The sequence below is a fragment of the Amphiprion ocellaris genome, chromosome 23, assembly GCF_022539595.1.
Source record: "Amphiprion ocellaris isolate individual 3 ecotype Okinawa chromosome 23, ASM2253959v1, whole genome shotgun sequence".
Taxonomy (NCBI): Eukaryota; Metazoa; Chordata; class Actinopteri; family Pomacentridae; genus Amphiprion; species Amphiprion ocellaris.
Window position 1 is genome coordinate 21,371,478 of NC_072788.1, and position 20,397 is coordinate 21,391,874.

The following is a 20,397-nucleotide window of genomic DNA, read 5'->3' on the forward strand; positions in this document are numbered from 1 at the left end:
TCATATGTTGCTTGTGTGTTTACTTCCTCCCTCTGTCTCTTTCCTTGATTAACCCTGATTACTTTCACCTGTCTCATCTCTTCAGCCACTTCTGTGTTAAAACACGTCCTGCATGATTCTCCTCGTCTGCATCTGGTTTGTGCATTCAGTTTTTCATACCTCGTTTATTTACTTGTTTGTTTGCTGCTTCCTGTTTCCTGTCTGACTTCTTCCTTGTGCCCTTCTGGTTTGTGGCTTTTGGAGTCAGTTTGCCCGGACTTGTTTCTTTAGATATAACTTGGACTGTTAGTTTATGTTTCTGATCATTTTTTTCACATAAATGTGCATTTAAACATTTTGTGCATTTAACCCAAATGTTTTTCAGGAGGATGGTTCACAAAGCTAGCTCTTCTTTGGCTATATTAAAGGCAGTGTGTAATTTGATTGTCATTTCTGACTCCTCATTGCTTTGACTCTGAGACTCACTTGTCATGGCTCAGAACAACTTTATTGGAGAAATTCTACTTTTATTAAATCCAGAGCGTCAGTGCTCCTGGCCACACATGTAACGTTGCTTATAATTTGGTTGAGGATTTACTTGTGATGTTGCTGTGTGACTGATATGCAATGCATTGTAAAGAGTGTTTTCTGAAGCTACAATTTACAGAGTGCTCAGTAGCTGCTAGTTGGGCAGCTGAGCACAGCTGCTCAGACATCATTGACCCAAAATGGCTGTGAAAAGGGTGAAATATGGCGTTCTAGTGGTACATTTAAGAAGTTGAAACGACACGGCAACAGTTATAGGATGAAACTCTAAGGTTTTGTTGCATTTTGGCCGCCTGTTTACACAGAAACAGAATTTTAGACAATCAGTCCTTCCATCATTCCAATGAAAATGCACATTTTTTTCACTCTGTTGTCGTGTAGTGCCAAGGCACTTTTGCGTTTTCGGATGCAACGTTGTGTAAACTTGGCCTGAGACACACAAACCTGCAGCAACATTGCAACCAGATTTAGAAATTTCTCTCTTTTTTCCAGCCTGATGTTTAGAAGCTGAAGCAACAGATTTACTTTGGCTACCTGTTTGAAATGTGTGGTGTGGAAGTATAAATTGTACAAACGTCTTCAGTCTTGCATGAAGACAAACCAGGAAACTTGTGGCTAAAGTCTGACAGAGTCACCATTTAATCAGAGCTGTGTCGTGGATTAAATTTGAGATTTAAAAGCGCGCTCACGTGCAGCAGCCAGTGTGAACATGTTTCAGGCTGAAAAGTCGTAAGTTGTGGTCGAATCGGGGGGTTTCAGGAGCTGTTTGTTTGTCTTGGTGATGCTCAGAAGAAGCGCTCTTTGCAGCTTTGTGTGTGTTTGTGTGTGTGTGCGATTGCATACTGTGTGTGTGTGTGTCTTTGTGTTTTCTGTATGTGTGTGTTGACAGCAGGGCAGCGTCTATATGTGTCTAATCATCGGTCTTCTGATGAACGGGGGAATTCCAGTCTCGCCAGTCTAATCCCCGGGTTCACATCTTCCGCCCCGCCTCCCTCCTCCTCCTCCTCCTCCTCCTCCTCCTCCTCCTCCTCCTCCTCCTCCTCCTCCTCCTCCTCCTCCTCCTCCTCACACGCCCTCACCTGGATCACCACTCCATCACTTTTGTACACGCCTTTTTCAGTTTTCCTACCTGCACCTGTAAAAACGTCACTCTGGAGCCAGATGATGCAAAAAGCTCATGTTTCATGTGCTCTGGTCACTGTCCTGCTCAGATTTCCAGCAAATCTTAACCGTTTATTGAATATGAGACAAGTTTGATAGCGCTGCATCACACATTTGACTCATTTAACTGGTCAGTCATCCAGTTTCTTTGAATCGAGCTTCTAGATTAATCTGTGTTTGTGCAGTGATGCCAGGTTTTGGAAAATACGTACACTACTGTTCAAAAGTTGCTCTATATTGATTAAAGTTACTCTAAATGAGTTAAAGTTGCTCTGCATGAGTTGAAGTTGCCTTATATTAGCTAAAGTTGATATTATTAAAGTTGCTCTATATTAGTTAAAGTTGCTCTATATTATTTGAAGTTGCTCTACATTAGTTAAAGTGGCTGTAAATGATTTAAATTTGCTCTATGTTAGTTAAAATTGCTCTATATTAAAATTGCTCAACATTAAAGTTGCTCTATATGAGTTAAAGTTACTCTATATGAGTTAAAGTTGCTCTAAAATGAATTAAAGTTGCTCTGTATTAGTTAAAGTTACTCTGTATTAGCGAAAGTGTGTTTACTTTTGTTGCAGGAAAAAACAACTCTACTGTTTTCCACCATGTTTTTGCAACTTTTAATATTTTTTTGCCATTTTTATTTCGATGGTGATGTTTATAGCTACTTAAAAACATGAAATCCATCCCTACGTAACATAAATTCAGAGCACTTCAAACACTTAATGCCTCATTTTTATGATTTAGTCATTAACTTACTTTCTTTTTAACTGAAACAAATCCATGAATCATATAAATATGCATCAATTAATGTGGCAGATTTATTTAATCAGCTTTAAAGCAGCTTTACACTGTATATTTTTAACTGAATGACTCCTTGAAGGACCCTTTAATAATGTCAGATTATTCCACTGAAGGCTACAGATGGCACTTTTAGGAAGAGCTACCATATTCATGCTAATTCTGAGGAAATATTCTTGAGAAAAGACGATCTCAAACCTCAACTGTGAAACATTTCACATCAGCATCGATCTGTTTTCTGAAAACACTTAAATTCTTCGTGTTAAACATCCGAACCTGTGCGGTCTGCTACCACCTGTCAGACCTCCAGCGGTTCTTCTTCACCTCAGCGTGATGGAAAAAGTGGGCCGGAGGTGAGGACAGAGTGAGTTAAAAGATGGCGAGAGAGAGTGGAGCAAATATCTGCAGCTCACTGACCTTTCTAAGTGGATTACATGCCCCACCGGGGGAGGAGGGGGTGAGGAGGGGTGAGCAAACAGCACGGAGGGGGGGAGATGCTTTTAACATGACAGATTTTTCTTTAAATATTAGTCCTAAGACAAACACCTCAGGCTGCAGTAGGTTTGCTGGCGGTGAAAATCAGCAGATATTAGCTCATTAGGTGAAATTATACCTTAATATCATGAATTTGTTTTATTTATAGACTCAAAGATGGCGTCTGCTCACTTGAATAAAGTGTAAATCTGGTGCATGACTTGATATTGGGATGATTGTATGCAAACAAAATTCTTTTTTTAGAACAAAAATGCCATAAATCACCTGAAAGGTTGAGTTTCTTTCTGTTTGTTTTGTGTAAACACTGTCTGCAGATCAACTCAGTTCACCTGAAAACGTGCAGATTTTTTCTCAGGTGGCTGTTGGTCTCAGCTGAGTTACAAATAACTTTATGTTTGTGCTCAGGACTGTCGAGTTGAGTTTTTTACAGAATTTGGTTCAAGGAAATAGTTTATATTTGCCGATTTTTTTTGTTTACATTAGACATGTAGACATGATTTGTTGTAGGATCACATGATTGTGATCCTAAAACAAATCCACCACTGAGGACTTATCAGGACTGACTTATCCGTCAGAAATGATTCAAGGAATAATTGATTAAATTGTGAGGGTGTTTCCTAGTCCCATCAATTCCCGCCCCACATGTATATAACGTACACATGCATAACACACGCCTGTGCTCAGCGAAAAGTCATTTTGTTTGTGAGTACATCTATATTAAATGACCACATTCTATGTTGTCAATAACTAATATGTCAAAAAAAATGCTGCAATTCTGATAATGTCATAAGGGAGAATGAGCAGCCCTGGCAGACTACTGCACTCTCTGAGTGCTTTTCTTGTTTTTATTTTTACTGTTTGACTTTAACTGGAAAGCACTTTGGTCTAGGGCTGCAACTAACGATTATTTTAATAATCGATTAGTCGGCCGATTATTTTTTCGATTAATCGATGAATCGGATAAAAAAACAACACATTTTTAATTTCGGCCGCTTTATTCAGAAAGAGAAGATTTGGACTGACAGAGCAAATAAGATCATTGAAGCGAAGCCTTCGTCTTCAACCATTGACAGAGGCCTCGTGTCAATGACCATCATGTTGAGGATGCTCTCAGTCAGGACAGATGCTTGCTGTGGTGGACATGATGTCTTTCTCATCATGAAGCCTGTCATTGTTTGCTGTTCATGAAATGAGAAAGATAGTATAGTTTGAGTATGTATTATAGCACAATTTACAACAACTCCGTAATTATCTTGTTTTATTTGCAGTATTAGGTTAAGGCAAGTAAGTAGTCCAAAGAGCAAAGCACAAAGTACGCACGCACGCAGGCACGCACACACACACACACACACACACACACACACACACACACACACACACACACACACACACACACACACACATAGATAGATAGATAGATAGATAGATAGGACAAGCACCATAAAAAATACTACATACTAAATAAATTACTTTAACCCCTGTTTGGTCTAAATGCAGTTCATCCTGCTTCACTCCAACACAGACCAGTGTCTTCACTCAGACTTTGTGAGAAAATTAAAACTTGAAGCTTAATCTTTAAATTATTATCACCATTGTGGGCAAGTTACTTTTATTTATAAAGCATATTCAAACCCTGCTTAAGCTGATTAAAGTGAAATAAAAAGTTTCACACGCGCGCGCGCGCACACACGTGCCCTGTCACTGTCATTAATCAGCTAACAAACAAACACTAGCATCAGGAGAGCTACCAGAGAGACTAACGTTACGTTTCCTCACTTAAAAACAGAACAAACGTAGGATAATGTAGTGACTTACCTGCCGTTGAGCTCCTTCATCCTCATCGGCGACTCCAACGTGTTTCCGTTTCAGGTGCTGCATCATCATCGTGGTGCTCCCGTACATCATATCACTTTTGCAAAGCTTGTATGCTACGCATGTTTGTTGTTTTGTGAAGCGTGAAATGCTGCCACACTTTTGAGGATTTCGGTCTGACTGTTTTCTCCGTGTCCGTCATGTTTGGTTGAAATTACTCTGAATTTACTTTCGCTTTGCCGCCACCTCGTTCTGTTCAACTCGCTCTACAGGTGGAGTTATTTTAAAAAAACAAAAAACAAAAAAACTTTATTTCAGTCAGCCAGCATTGACAAAGCTCTGCAGGTGAAGTAGACGCTCGCGACATGGCGAGTGACGCACGAATCGCGCGACACAACGAATCGATAATGAAATTCGTTGCCAACGCTTTTAATAATCGATTATTATCGATTTTATCGATTCGTTGTTGCAGCCCTACTTTGGTCACCTTGAGTGTTGTAAAGTGCTCTATAAATAAATTTTCGATTGATTGATTAGATTTTTTTGCTTTAAAATGGGTCATTTTGACGCGGAACACAACAGGAGGCTTAAATCAGCAACAGTTAAATCAATCAGAGCAGCAGATAAACATTGGCTTTGTCTCAGTCTTATTAATGAGGCCGCTTTCAAGTTTTGTTGATGAATGACTTCCTCGTTCACTCTGACAAATGATTCTCATTGGCTGCTGCTACACGTGTTGGTAAATATCCAGTTTGCAAACCAATCAGAGCCGCTGATTGGCTGCACTGGACTGGAGCTGGTTTAAGTGGAAATCTCCAGGCGGTCGGTGGATGTTTCTGAGCGAGCTCTGTCATGCTTTTTATGGATAAAGAGGGATGAGCACAGAGATGACAGGACGGCAGATGGATGCAGACAAAGAGAAGGAAGAGATGGAGGTGAAGAGCTGCAGGGCCGGGCGTGGGAGAGCAGACGGCATTGAGCTGAAGCAGACCAGGCGCTAATGCGCAGATCCAAGGCTTGTACAAACACACACTGATGTATTCAGGCGTGTGTTTCTGTGTGTGTTTCGCCGTCCTCCACAGATCTCCTAAACTCTAACCTGGGAATCAAACCGTCGACCTTCTTCCGCCTCCGAGCTGCACAGGAACAGATCAGGCTGCAGATCTGTACAGAGAAGTAGGATTTTAACAGAGTGTGGTTAACACCTGGTCTATAACTGCAGACACTTCCTGTACACACACACAGGAATGTGATACATGTAATGTATACACACTCAAGCACACTCTGTGTACAAACAGCCGCTACACAGGCGCTTGAACTGTCCAGCAGTTTTCCTAAACAGTTTACTCTGCAGAAGTCGACCACAAATCAGAGTAAAATGCAAGATTACATCCGAGAAATAACACATTAATGATGCAGTTTGCCGATTTAGTCAGATTTTAGTCAGAAAAGTGAAAAATGTCGCTAGTATTACAAGCAGCTGACACCTTCAGAACATTTGTTTTATCAAACTAATAGCCAAAAATGCAAATGATATGAAAATACATTGATAAAACACCAGAAGGCAGCAAATTCTCCTGCATTTGTCATCAATGAATGTCTTAAAATGTGTCAATAATCAGTTTATTTCCATGAAACTGAGCTGCGGGGGGCAGATTTGAAAGATTTTGACTAAAATGAATGTTAATATTTTTTTACTGCGGCTCTAATAAATGCTTCTAATATTGTGTCAGTTGCATGTTTTATTGTGTTTCGAAGTTGAGTCACTACTGTCAATGTTTTCCTAAAACGATCATGTGGAGAAATGATGTTATTAATCTGTCATGGGTCACAACTGAAGATTGTTTTCATTTTTAATCAGTTAATTAGTCATTTAGTCAAAGTAAGCATCTATTTTGTTTGAACAACAGTGTAAAGCTCCACAGATGTGATTGAAAACACAGGAAGCAGCACATTTGAGAACCTAAAAGCTGAGATTATTTGGCATTTTTGATTAAAACTGAAATATGTCTGTTTGAGTGCTTGTTGATCAACTAATTGATTATTGAAATTTCATTTCTAAAGCTGGGTTGCACTAATAAGGGTTAATTTTTAAATCAATTTACCTTTAAATGATGTGGCAGTGAATTTAACGCACTGGAAAAACAAATCAGTTTTTTTTTTTTTTTTTTTTTTTTAATGGTGAAATTACACAAGAAAATGATGCCAATAATCAAAAACTGTGTCATTTTGCAATAAAACACACAGAACAACTGGGCATTTGTAAAAACAGATTTTTTTATGTGGATATTATTTAAAATTTTTGCCTTTTTTAAGGGTCAGGATGTAAATTTGTAGTGGGGTTACTGTAAAATGGTAAATTGTTTAAAGAAATACATCTAAAAACTTTTTAAAATGTTTTAAGTGTAGCTTTAGATTAAGAAAAGTTTTATTTAAACCTCTGTTGCAGAAAAATTTTAGCTCTAATTTGAAGTATGATCCATTATTAACTTTAAAAATGAGATGAAAGTGATGCTGATATTCCAAAACTGTGAATATAGTGTCATTTTACAGTAAAATGAAAAAAAAGAGCAAATGAGCATTTGTTTAAAAAAAAAAAAAAAAAAAAGATTTTCATTCCAACTTACATTGAAAATTGCATCAGTCTGTAGGAACTCCAACGTAAGTCGAGGACCCTCTTTGTATATAAGTCAGTAGAGTCAGAAGCTCTACTGGTGAGAACTGAGGCAAGTTATTGCAAATTATCAGCAGCTGTTCTGAAAATGAGTCCGTTTTTTTACTGTACTGAGCACAAAACATCTGATTCTGTTACCTCAAATGACGATAAATGATGAAAATATCCAGAAAATTACATAGAATCAACAGGAAAAGCTGATCGGACCTCGATCATCTGAGCACATTTCACTATTTTATCGGCGTTCTTGCTACATTTAATTGGTCATTATGAGCTTCTTGTGCAGTTTTAGCTCCATAGCAGTTCGCTAAATACAAATCTGGCTCATTCATTTGTTGCTGATTTCATTTTTCTTATCTTTGTTTTCCCAACACTTTCTCCTCCTCCTGTATTTTCTGATTTCATCTCCTCCAGTGTGAGGATTTCCTGCTTTTTTTTTGTTCTTCCTCTTTTTATAAACTGAAAATCTCGAGGTTCAGATCCACAATTTTCTGACTTTTCTTACATTTGAACGACTCGTCGATGCATCAGTGAAGCAGAAGATGCTCCTGCAGCCCTTCTGTTGCCGTAAAACAATAAAACACAGAAACACAGCAGCAGACAGAAGAATGTCTGTTGTCTCTCGTGCACTCGCTGCCTCCTCGTCTTTCTCACAACGTGCCTGCCTGGCATGCGTGCAATCGATGCCCGTCTGGCATCCACTGAGTCAACAAGCCTGGGAAAAGTTAATCAGCAGCCTGGCACTCCCTATATCCTTCCATCCTTCCATCTCCCTCCCTGCTCGGCTTTCCTTTAACTCTTCTGTCTTCCCCTGAGAAGTTAATCGGTCACTTCTAGGTTTGTTTTCGGGTTGAGATTAGGTCTATTTGGTCCTCACTGACCTTGCAGCCGTCTTCTCAGCTGCAGGAGAAGCTGCTCAAATCCCATCTGTGGGAAGAAACTGTGGCTGAGCAGCAGCATAATGAAGTGGTGCCGTCTAGTGGCCACACAGATGAGCTGTACAACCTAGAAATGTGTAATACCAGGGAAAATAGTGTTTAAAAAAAGATTGTAGTCAACATTACAAAAGTACCTGCAAAAAATGCATCTTGAAAGAAGATTTCCTGTTTCAGTGACAGACTTATTGCATGAATATTGACCCAACTGTCAAAAATGAATCTCACACTGCAATTTTCTCTTCATTCTTATTTTTACACACTGCAATTTTAATTTTACATTATTTTACTGTTTATTATATTTATTTTTTGTAAGAACTTTGTGCTCTTTTGTTGTGTTTATGCTGCTGATCCAAAGAGCTGCAGAACTGTCTTTTGTTTAACAATCACAGTAAAGATCTGTTTTTATTACTCCGCCACGTTCCTTGGCGGAGTTATGTGACAATATGCGTAATGTTTGTCTGTCTGTGTTCAACATTACTCAAAAACGGAATAACGGATTTGGACGAAATTTTCAAGGATGGTCAGAAAGGACACAACTACCAAGTGAATAGATTTTGGCAGTGATGCGGCTTATAGTCTGGATCCACAGATTTGTCAAAGATTTCTGTAACTATGACAACAAGTGAACACTACGTCAGCTGCCTGCTGATGAGCACATGATTGCGATTCTACTACAAATCAACCGCTGCAGACTTATTGGGACTTATCCGTATTGTGGGGGTGTTTCTGACTCCCATCAGTTCCCGCCCCCCGCTACGTATTTAGGTCACATGACTCAGTATCCGTACATAACATATTAAATGTGTTCTATGAACAACAGCGACCTGACTTGGTTTATTTCATCATGTCCATGTAGGATTTATGTGTGACTGTCAGTATTTAATGTTCCTGATGAAATAAAGTCTGAAAAAAGTCGCTCATTTATGTTTATCTGGTTCTTCAACAGGCTTGCCAAGGATGTACAGGATCTAAATGTGACTGCAGCGGGGTGAAAGGAGCCAAGGTGGGTGAAATATATGTGAAAAGTTTAAATTATAACCGTTTCTGATTTATTTTCCGTTAATTCTAACTTAAATTTTCAGTTTCTGTTTGTCAGGTGACCTGATTTATCTAGAAAATGATGGAAAATTCATCATCATGGACCTTTAACTTGCAGCAAATAAAAATCCTGCTGCTCATGAAGCTTTTGCCGTAGTAGGAGCGTTTTTTATGAGATGTGACAAAACAGAAAAGATGTCCAAGTTACTTTAAAATCTGGATTTGATGCAGATAATCTTGTGTACTCTTCATTTTACTGCTATTAATAATAAACCTGATGTGGATAACAACTTTCTAAAACAAGTGCTTCACATAAAATGACCTACGATATATAAACATACAATGCAATCAAGAATTAAAAGGAAATCTGAAGGATACATTAATTACTAATCACATAAAATTGCACAAAAATATTAAAAACAATGTTGAACATGAAACCCGAAACAACATGTAGCTGTTAAATTACTTTTGAATCTTTGCAGTTTGTATGTTAAAACTGATTCATCTCCAAAACAGCAAAGATTTTTGGGCATTTTTGATTAAAAATCAACTGAAAAATTTCTGTTTAATTGCTTGTTGATCAACTAAATTGATTACTAAAATAATGTTTTCATCTCCAGTGCTGGGTTGCACTAATAAGGATTCATTTGTGAATCAATTAAATCATGATTTGTCTTTTGTCTTTAAATAATGTTGCAGCAAACTCTAAAAGAAAAAGAAAAATGGTGGAAATACACAAGAAAATTATGCTAATATTCAAAAACTGTGAAAAAAAATGTAATTTTACAGTAAAATGAAAAAAGCAACATAGCATTTGTAAAAAATAGATATTTTCATGTGAACATTATTTAAAATTTTGACTTTTTTTAAGGGTTAGCATGTAAATTAGTACTTTTTCTGGGAAAAGCTGCAAAAATAACAGTGAATTGTTCAAAATCATACAGCTAAAAACCAAAAAAAAATGTAGAATTTGTTTTGTTTTTTCCAGTGTAGCTTTAGATTTTAAAAAATCTATTTAAACCACCAGAACTTTACACTTTAATTCCAAGTATGATCCAGCATTAGCTTTAAACATGAGCAAATTAAGGGGCTGACTCAATCTAGTTTTGTAGTTTTTCGAACAGAATATTTATTTTGTTTGTTTGTTGCTTATTTGTGACTCACAATATATACTTGCATCTGTAATAAGTGCATTAAATCACAAGCACAAAAAATTTAGAAAATTACAGCAAACTTTAATGATAAAGAAAATAAAGTTAGTTCCAACAGGAAAAGCTAAACAGACTTCGATCATCTGAGCACATTTTTCCATTTTTAGTTTTTCTGCGTACATTAAAATTGATTTATCCGTGACCACCACACAGATTTTCATATATTGATGTAAACGCTGCACTTTGTCAGATATTGTGTCGTTTTAAGAAGAGCGAAGCCTGAAGAGCAAAATAAAATGTCTAACTGTGGAATTTTGGACTCCATATGAGTTAAAAAAAGGGAGTGGGAGTGCGGAATCGTGTGATAACTGTGAGTCCTGGTTGTGTGTAGGGTGAGAGGGGTTTCCCAGGCCTCACCGGACAGCCAGGAGTCCCAGGTTTCCCCGGTCCTGAGGGACCAATCGGAGCCAGAGGAGAGAAGGTGGGTCCATGTGGATGAAGGAGAAGGAGGAGAACAGGACACAGAATTAGCACAAACTGATTGAACCTGAACCTGAATAATAAAAAGAACATATTCCAGATGCTGGAGTTGCTAATATGATCTGGTTCTGTGCTGTTCTTCCTCTCAGGGAAGTGATGGACCTTCAGGACCGACTGGTCCAAAAGGAATCAGAGTAAGTAAATTTCACCTTTTTTTATTTTCATTTTGCAGTCTTTTCTCTTGCAAACAGCCGCTTAACAGATATAAAAAACAGATTTACATGATTGTACTGGTTCCTATTATTTCAACTTTATTATAGCTGTAGATAAATGTTGATTTTTTTAAAATTTTTTTGTTCCCTGTTGACTAAACAGATCAATTTTCCAGAGTTATCTAAGTAATCAGGGATTTTTTCTATCTTGTAATACTCTCCTGTGACCAGCAGGTGTCCCCATTTCACCTTATTTCAAACAGTCTTTACAAAAACTGTAAATCACTCATCTTCTCCTCTCTACCAGGGGCCTCCTGGATTACCAGGATTTCCAGGAACGCCAGGACTTCCAGTGAGTTTTGAGATATTTCAAATCCTTATTCAAATATTTCACCAAAATCGCACAACGCTTTTGATGCTATTTTGTCTTTTGCTTGCTGTTTATCAGGGTCTTCCGGGGCAGGACGGTCCTCCAGGCCCCAGAGGAGTGCCGGGTTGCAACGGAACAAAGGTACCTGAAGGACGGTCATGCAGTAAATACAACAAGGATTTTAGAATTTGTTCTAAGTTTGCAGTCGTCTAATTCCTGCAACCTGACGGATGCGCTCTACATCCAAACTCACACCTCTTCTTCTTCTCGTTTGAAGTGCTCTTGAAATATTTCTTGCAGTGAGATGCACATCCATCATGAATCACGAAGGAACTCATTATATAGATGTGTTGCTATATAAATGTAATCATTGCATAGATGTTAGCAAACATTGCTCAGCTACAAACGTATGAAATCGTATCTCTACTGCCTCTTTTTCCGGTGGGATACATGGAAAAACATTGAAATTTCATAACGAAACATGTTCTTTTCTCGATTTTAATGCTCATATACAACATCTGTAAGTATCACAATAAATGAGGATAGATCTGCATAGAATAGACTGTTTCTGAGTAAAACAAGGTAGAACATGTGTGACTAGAAACTATAGTGTCCAAGATAGGAGCTGAAAAGTAAGAAATTAGACTTTCGTGCCCATAAATGTGAAGTATTGAGTAATTTCTACCATATTTATTTTATTCTTACCATAGTCAAACCTCCAAAGCAGTGAAATTGTAATTCAGTCTACTTTTCCTGGAGCTTGTTTTCTGCTAAACTTCATTCTACACACTAAAGAATGAACTTTCCTGTGCTTCGTGTCTTGAAACCTGTTTCTTCTCGTTCCTGTCCAGGGTGAGAGAGGTTTCCCGGGAGGTTCAGGAATCCCCGGAGCTCAGGGAATCCCGGTGGGTCACCCAGGAAGCAGCTCTCTAGCAGAATTATTACTGTCCTCTCTGATTCTCTAGCTTTAAACTCTCTTTTTTTTCTTCTCCACAGGGTCCACCTGGTCTGCCGGGACAAAAGGTGAGCGTTTAATGATCAAAATCAGTCACTTAAATTAAAGTTTCAATCATCAGCCTCTCTACATCCATCTTCAATGATGTATTCTGGTATTTTTGGGGTATTTTCTGAGTGAAACCTGTAGAAAAGTTATATAGAAAAGGCCCATATTTGGTTAATTTTGCTTAATTTTTACAGCTTCAGGCAACTTTTAAAAACTAACACGCCCTTTCAGGGTTCAGAGTGTTTGTGTTTTCTCCTTCTTTAGTGGAAACCCAACAGAAACAGTCATATGTTTGATGCTGAAACACAGGAGAGTCTTTTACAGAATGACTTTACATCATTCATAAGACGTTCTTTTAGTTTCTGGAGTGTTTTTGATTCACATGTAACCCTGTCATTCTATATAAAATCAACTAAATATGAGCAAAAGTCCCACTTACCCGCCTCAGAATCAATTAATTCTTTATCTACAGTAACTTTAGTAGGTTAAATGAAGCGTGAGTCATTTCAGAGAACTTTTTTAATCATTTTGGATACGTTTTTAGTAATTTTGGACAGTTTGTTAGTCATTTTAGAGAAGTTTTTTGTCATTTTGGAAAGAACTGAATCATTTTGGACAAATTTAGAGTCATTTTTTAAGAAGAAAACACAAATTTTGGACACATTTGGACAAAAGTTTAGTCAGTTTGGAAAAGTTTTGGGTCATTTTGGAAGTTTTTGTCTTTTTAGACTAAACTTTCAAGGCTCATCTCAGCATGTGTGATAGGTGATTGGTCAGAACAAGTTATAGACAATGAAAGGATCATTTTTATACACATTTGATACCAGGATCATCTGCTAGACACGATTCCCTCGGTTTATACAGTAATTGTATTCTTTAGGCACCTTAATGTGCTTCAAGAGCTTGTAACTGAAAATATTCATCATATGAAGGTAAAACTTGATTAAATACACTAAAGTTACAGTAGATAGCAAAATAAATACTTAAATCTGGTAGATTTTTCATATATATATATATATATATATATATATATATATATATATATATATATATATATATATATTGGGCATTTAGCTTCCTACTTTACTTCAGTTGTTATCAGGTGTAGAAATTAGGAAAGTTGAAGTGATGCAAGAAGCACAATCAAGTGGAAACTGTTGAAATTAATCAAATGTTCTCATTAAAAATAGAACACAGAGCCCTTCATTACACGCTGTCTGATCACATATGAAAAGAAATGATAACAATAATGCCAGGTATTATTATTGTTTGGCTGCTAAACACTAATTCTGACAACAATATTTCATTGAATACCTTTTGAACACTCATTTTGTTGTTGTTTGGTGTGTTAGAATTATAGTTGTTAGCTAAAATCTTTACTAGTTTTCTTGTTTGTTGTGGCTGTGATTATTATTATCATTCTGTCATTCTGTTTATTACTAAATAAAGTTCTTATTACATGAATTTTACATAGTTACAAGCCTTTTCTATAAAACTTTTTGTAGTTTTCTTTGATTTGAAATCAGTTTTCAGGCTGATATTTCAAAGCAGTACTTCTTACATGAATATTGGACTTTTCTCAGTTTCTTGAATATTATAGATAAACAGTTTTTCTCGTGTTTGTTTCGTCTTCAGGGAGACCCAGGGGATGTGATTTCCACCAATCGATTCGGAGAGAAAGGAGCGCTGGGATTGCCCGGATTACCAGGATCTCCTGTGAGTTAAATACTCTGCTTTTTATGTGTTTTTCCCTTTTAAAAAACAACAACATGCAGTGAAAAATGATTTGATCACCACTTTAATCTCAAATACACAAGAAAATGTGGATATATGGAATGTTTCGCTTCATTTAAATTCAGATTCGAGCAGCATATGTGGGACATTATGATGGATAAAAAGTCTTTATATGCTGAAATACTACAAATATCTACAACACAGAACTGTATTTTTGCCAGTAAGTCCTAAAATATAGACATTTTTGCAATAAATTACCAATAATCACATGATTTGGTGTTTAAAACATCACCACAGTGTCTGAAAACAGATATGAGGTGCAACATATATTTAAATCTGTATTATGTTCATGATTATTGCCAAAAATTTCATTGTGTGGCGCTGATAGAAAGAGCATAAAAACAGATTTAAATCTGTTTTTATGCTCTTTTTATCAGCGCCACACGATGAAATGTTTGGCAATAATCATAAACAGAAGTCAAATATGAGCAACATGTGATGCTATAAATATGCACAAGTTAAAGGTAGATCTGTAAAGGATTAAAGCCTCTTCATCAGATTTTTCTGTCTTCCTCAGGGCATTCCTGGATCTCCAGGTTCTCAAGGTCCACTCGGCCCTCCAGGACCCAGAGGTTTCGAGGTAAAGCGTTTTATTATCGTCTTTTTTTTTAGATTTCTACCAGAATCCATTGGGAGTTTTTGACTTCAACTTGCTTTGTGGTGTTTTTTCAGGGTCGTCCAGGTCCTCCGGGTCCACCGGGACCAAAGGTGAGAACCTCTAACTGAAACAAAGACCTTCACATCTTCTAGTCCTGTCAAACATCAACCTCTCTGCTTCTTTATCTCCACAGGGAAACATGGGGTTGAACTTCCAAGGACCAAAAGGAGAAAAGGTGAAGTTTAAAATGATTCGTTTTCACCACTGGAGTCGCCGCTGATCAGGATGTGTGTGTTTTATATCTATTTATTTGTGATGTCAGGGTGAACCCGGCTTGCCAGGACCTCCTGGACCTCCTGGGCAAGTGGGAGAGCAGAAGAGGCCTCCGGAGACGGAGATCCAGAGAGGAGACAAGGTGGAGTCATTTTACCACCTGAACCTACACAAAAACACAAATTTACTGATACCAAAGTTTCACTTTCTTCAGGAAAAAACACTAAAACTTAATTACTAAAGAAATCACAGTGACGTTTACCTTTAATTTGTACTGAGAGAGTTCCTTCATTGCTGACTTTTTACATTTTTTTTTAATCTGGAACAGTCATTTAGAGGTTCATGCAAGCATATATTATTAAAATAGTGGTCTTTATGTAGCTCACAGCAACTTATGTGATGTGTAAATTGCTGCTGCACCACTGCAATTAGCACCTGAGATACGTTATTTATTTATCTGTCCAATATTCTTAATACCAGAGCAATGCAAAATGAGGTTGGGATCTGTTTAACAAAGCAAATTTAAAACCCAGCAATAATAAAAATATACAAAATCTGTTATTTAAAAAAAAAAAATCTGAATTTATACGTGTTTTATTAAAAAGCTTCATCTTAGCAGAACCTAATAACGTTCCTGCAGTTATCTATATGAATACATGTCATACATGTTAGTGTTTGTTTTTTTAAGAGAAGAAAGTCAATCAGTTAATCAGATTTTATTTCTATCGCACTTTACAATTTTTTAGTATGTAGAGACTAATAGCAAACCAAAATAACTGGTTACAATGAAAAAGAAATGTGTAGTAAAGGTGATAAAAGACAACTAAAAGATAATACAATCAATAGAATTAGCTTGGTGTTGAATCATGCAGGAAAAAAACTCCATCTTCAGGTGAAATAAATCAATAGTAATAACTAGACTTGACCAAGATTTGATGCATGTTGTGCTTGAAAGAATAAATTATTTCTTACTGAATATGACTTTCTAACAATAATAATTATTAATGTGAGTCTATTTATTCCCATGTTAAAAGCAGATAAACTCATTTTACAAGAAAGAAAACATGAATTTCACCAGCAGAGAGCAGCATTGAGCTGTTAGCGCTGCTTTTAGTGCAGTGATATTTATCATATACTTCAGATATTTTATCCTCTGCTGCTTCTTGATCGCTTAAATATCTCAGTTTTCTTCATATTGCGATTTTAAACTTAACATTTTAATAAACAACCCTCAACAGACTCACTTTATTCAACCAGAGTTTGTGTTTTCTCTGAAGGGTGACCAAGGATATCCAGGACCTAAAGGTGACCCAGGTTATCCAGGACCTCCTGTGAGTATCTGCAGCACCTGTACAAGAATAAAAAGTGAAGATATTCCAGCTGCAGATGTGGTTGATGAGTTTTTTTGGTGTTGTGATTGTAGGGTCCCTCTGGTGGACAGAAAGGAGAGAAGGGAGAACCAGGAGAGGCGGGAAAAAGAGTACGTAGAGCTGATCGAAGGAAAACTTCTAACTTTTATGCATCATTTGGAAGAAGGTGCAAAGGTTTTAGTGCAACACCTTGACTTAAATTATAAAATACAGACCATTTTTGCAACAATTTAACCTCGTGATCTGGTGTTACAGATGTGTTGTGCAACATTTGGGTCATTCCAGAATTGGAGGACATTTGGGCTTCAAAATTTTTGAAAAATAAACCTTCTCTTTTACAGTTTTCTGCTCCACATTGATCAATAATAGGTAATAAACTATGGAAGGCTTGATTGGCTCAGCTTACACATCAATGGTACCATTGCTTTTTACGTTTTATGTGTTGTTTGCTAACCCTACTCTAATCACAGTAACAGGGTTGCTAATTCATGCTAATGTTAGCTTTTTCTTAGGAGTAGAAGCTAGATAGTTAGCTAGCTGTTCAGAAGAAAGTAAAGAACAAAGTAAAAACTATTTGTGAAAATATGAAAAAATTCCTTTGGAAAACTGTGATGAAGTCATTTCTTCAGTTTTCTTCTTCTGCTACGAGCTAAAAAGGTTATGCTTACAGTGTTGTTGTTGGATACATGAATGATAATTATTATTTAAAATGTTATATTGATTTACAAAAAAATGTTCCCACAATTCGAAGCAACATCAATGAAAAATTGATATTAAAAAAAGTAGATTTAAATGTCATTTTAGCTGTTTTATTTGAGATTCAATTTGGTCATCAGTGGGGTGTGGGACAAGAGAAAAATGGCATTTTAGGGGGTTAAAAATATTTTCAGACATTATTCTTTGTTTTAGATTTGGTCTCAGGACGAGTAAATTTACACAACAGCTGCATGTTTTAGTATTTTGTACGTGGCTTATTTGAAATTTGATGAGTGTTAAGTAAAATGTCCTCCAATTCTGGAATGACTCAAATATATATTAATCTGTGTTGCATTTATGATTATTGCCAAACATTTCATCGTGTTGCCTTGATAGAAAGAGCATAAAAACAGATGTAAATCTCTTTCTATCAACACAACCTGATGGAATGTTTGCCAATAATCATAAACAGAGGTCAAGTATAAGCAACATGTGATACTCAAAAGATAAAATGTCTGAAAATTTGCACCGGTTTATTCCTTCAAGGCTACAAAAGGCTGATTTATTTACAAAAAGTAGTGTGATGCAACCAGAATGAAGCTGTGAATCTGGGTTTTAACCTGCATTAAAGCATATTTTTGCATATATTTGCAGTCTTAACCTCTAAACAGCCTTTCGAAGAAGAGATTAGAGGCCAAATTATCCAAATTTTCCCCAAAATGTTGCACAATCAGCCCTTGCAATGTTCACAGAAGAACACAAACGTGTTATTAGCTACTGTTGTTTGAGAAGTGACAGTAAATTTCTTTCTCTGATCTCCTTTTTCTTCTTCTATTTCAGGGCAAACCAGGCAAAGACGGCGATCCAGGTCCTCCAGGCTTTCCTGTAGGTTCTACCACAATCATAACTTTTTCTAAAACCTCTTATGTTCATTGTCTTGACATTCTTTTTATTTCTTCTGTTGCCATCAGGGAGTCAAAGGAGAATCAGGCCTCCCAGGTCCTCCAGGCAGAGACGGAGAGAGAGTACGAAATATTTTCAATCTTTTTAAATTTAAATTTTATTAATGCAACGTTAAAATCACTCTCCACCATTTCACTTCTCAGGGATTTAAAGGTGAACGTGGATTCCCAGGTCCTCCAGGAGTGGTGAGTATTCTGCATTTCCTCAAGATTATTAAAACTCAAAGGTCCATCGGTGTTTTATTCTGAAGGTTTCAGCAGCTTCCTGTTGTGATTCAGTTTTAGAGGAAGATGGTCAACTTCATAAATATAATTAAGTGTAAACATGAATAAAAACTGTTCCTGATAATAAAGATTGAGGGTTTTTTTTGCCTGAAATCTGATCACAATCATTAATTATTAAGTAATATTGAGTCCGAAATCTGATACTGTTGTGTTGATAAAATCCTTAAAGTTATTGAAATCAATCCAGTGTATCTGTTCAGCACCTGAGCAGCTCTGCAGCACATGAAGAAAAATATGTTTTTCTGTATCCCAGTTGCTTCTTAACCCTTTAATGTTATATTTATTTTACAAAATAACAAACGTAAACCAATTAAAATCGGTTTAATTTAGTCCATCTTCATAGCAGTAAGACTAGAACGCTGAAAATGAGCAAAACACTCAAAATTCAGCTTCAGAGTAGCATCACAGATGAACTTTCACAGTCGCAAGTAATAAATTAACATTTTTGCTCAATCTAGCTGAGTAGTGAAGCTAATAAACTAAAACTGAACAACAGAGTTTCATGTCAGGAGCCCGTTGCAAAGTGTTTTGATTTAACGAACTAGTGCAATTTTTTCTACACAAAAAGCTCTAAAAGGCAATAAAAACCTGTATTTTTAACCTTGGAAATGTCTCTCTCCTTTTTAAAACTTATTGTGTGTTGCTTCGGTGCATCATTTGTCCAAATATTCACCCTGCAGAGGTTACAAGCAGGTTTTATTTTGCACTGAGATATTTCTGCTGACCTTTTAGTCTCTTGCTGCCACAAACTGAGCTCTCACTTTAAATGTGACACAACGAAGGACCAGGATAAGATGTGAGCTAAATAAAGCTAATAATAATCTGTCAGAAAAACTAGATTATTTTAAGAAACGAAGACAATTATTCATTTGAGCGCCGTTGGTGTAGTTCCTTCTTCTGAACACTGGGTGGCGAGATTTCTCTCTTTTCACTCCTTAACCCTTTGATGCATAACATGGGTCAAAAGTGACCCAAATCCAATGGAAAATGGGTATTTCCTGATGTGGTCTACGCATCAAAGGGTTAATAAAATTTTATAAAAATAAAAAAATATTTAAAAATCATTTTCTAGTATCTCATTTAATGCTAAAGTGACTAATAATTATTTGAATTTTTAATAAAATAAAAATTGAGATGAGAATAATAAATAAAAATTTCAGTATGTCATGACATTTCTTGATTTTAAATACAGCTTCTTCTACATATAAAAGTTAGATTTATTTCATTAATTCTTATTTTGGAAACTTTATTGGAATTTAAAGAGTTTTTGACTAGTGAGTGTTCCCCTTGTCTTCGCTTCATCCTGTCAGGTGATTGGTGGTTCGACAAGTGGTCGGGTGGGCCCTAAAGGTGAGCCTGGATACCCGGGATCACCTGGACTCAAGGGAGACCGAGGACCTCCAGGTAAACAGGACACTCAAGCACAGATTTTTATAAACTCTCGCAGAATTTTCCTTGTAAATAAAGTAGTTTGTCATCTTTATTTATTTCAAAGGGGCAGCAGATTGGATAATTAAATGGAATATTAGTAGTAGATATGCTAACAATCTAATGCTAATTCTGTGGCTCTGTTTTACTGATGAGATTTCTAAAAAAAAAAATTAAGAATTTTCCTCTTTGTGATTAAGGTTTTAGTTGATGGACTGATTTTGTGTGAACAATCTGTAACGCTTCGGGTCACCAGATTCTCATTTGGCCTTTTCAAAGCTAAAATAACAAGATAAAACAGACTTAAGTTTCAGTTTTACTTCCGTCGATGAAA

At 36.6% G+C, this 20,397-nt stretch overlaps 1 protein-coding gene across 1 annotated transcript in view; it reads left to right on the top strand.

Annotated features, from left to right (window-relative positions):
- The window catches only part of col4a5 (collagen, type IV, alpha 5 (Alport syndrome)), a 59,513-nt gene that overhangs the window by 16,168 nt on the left and 22,948 nt on the right, over positions 1 to 20,397 (top strand). The window contains exons 2-19 of the mRNA XM_023280501.3: positions 9,350 to 9,406; positions 10,984 to 11,073; positions 11,222 to 11,266; positions 11,592 to 11,636; positions 11,733 to 11,795; positions 12,506 to 12,559; positions 12,651 to 12,677; positions 14,293 to 14,373; positions 14,969 to 15,031; positions 15,124 to 15,159; positions 15,243 to 15,284; positions 15,372 to 15,464; positions 16,600 to 16,653; positions 16,746 to 16,802; positions 18,229 to 18,273; positions 18,360 to 18,413; positions 18,495 to 18,536; positions 19,946 to 20,039. Coding sequence (XP_023136269.2) covers positions 9,350 to 9,406; positions 10,984 to 11,073; positions 11,222 to 11,266; positions 11,592 to 11,636; positions 11,733 to 11,795; positions 12,506 to 12,559; positions 12,651 to 12,677; positions 14,293 to 14,373; positions 14,969 to 15,031; positions 15,124 to 15,159; positions 15,243 to 15,284; positions 15,372 to 15,464; positions 16,600 to 16,653; positions 16,746 to 16,802; positions 18,229 to 18,273; positions 18,360 to 18,413; positions 18,495 to 18,536; positions 19,946 to 20,039 — 1,042 coding nt within the window. The remainder of the gene's footprint in view (positions 1 to 9,349; positions 9,407 to 10,983; positions 11,074 to 11,221; positions 11,267 to 11,591; positions 11,637 to 11,732; positions 11,796 to 12,505; positions 12,560 to 12,650; positions 12,678 to 14,292; positions 14,374 to 14,968; positions 15,032 to 15,123; positions 15,160 to 15,242; positions 15,285 to 15,371; positions 15,465 to 16,599; positions 16,654 to 16,745; positions 16,803 to 18,228; positions 18,274 to 18,359; positions 18,414 to 18,494; positions 18,537 to 19,945; positions 20,040 to 20,397) is intronic.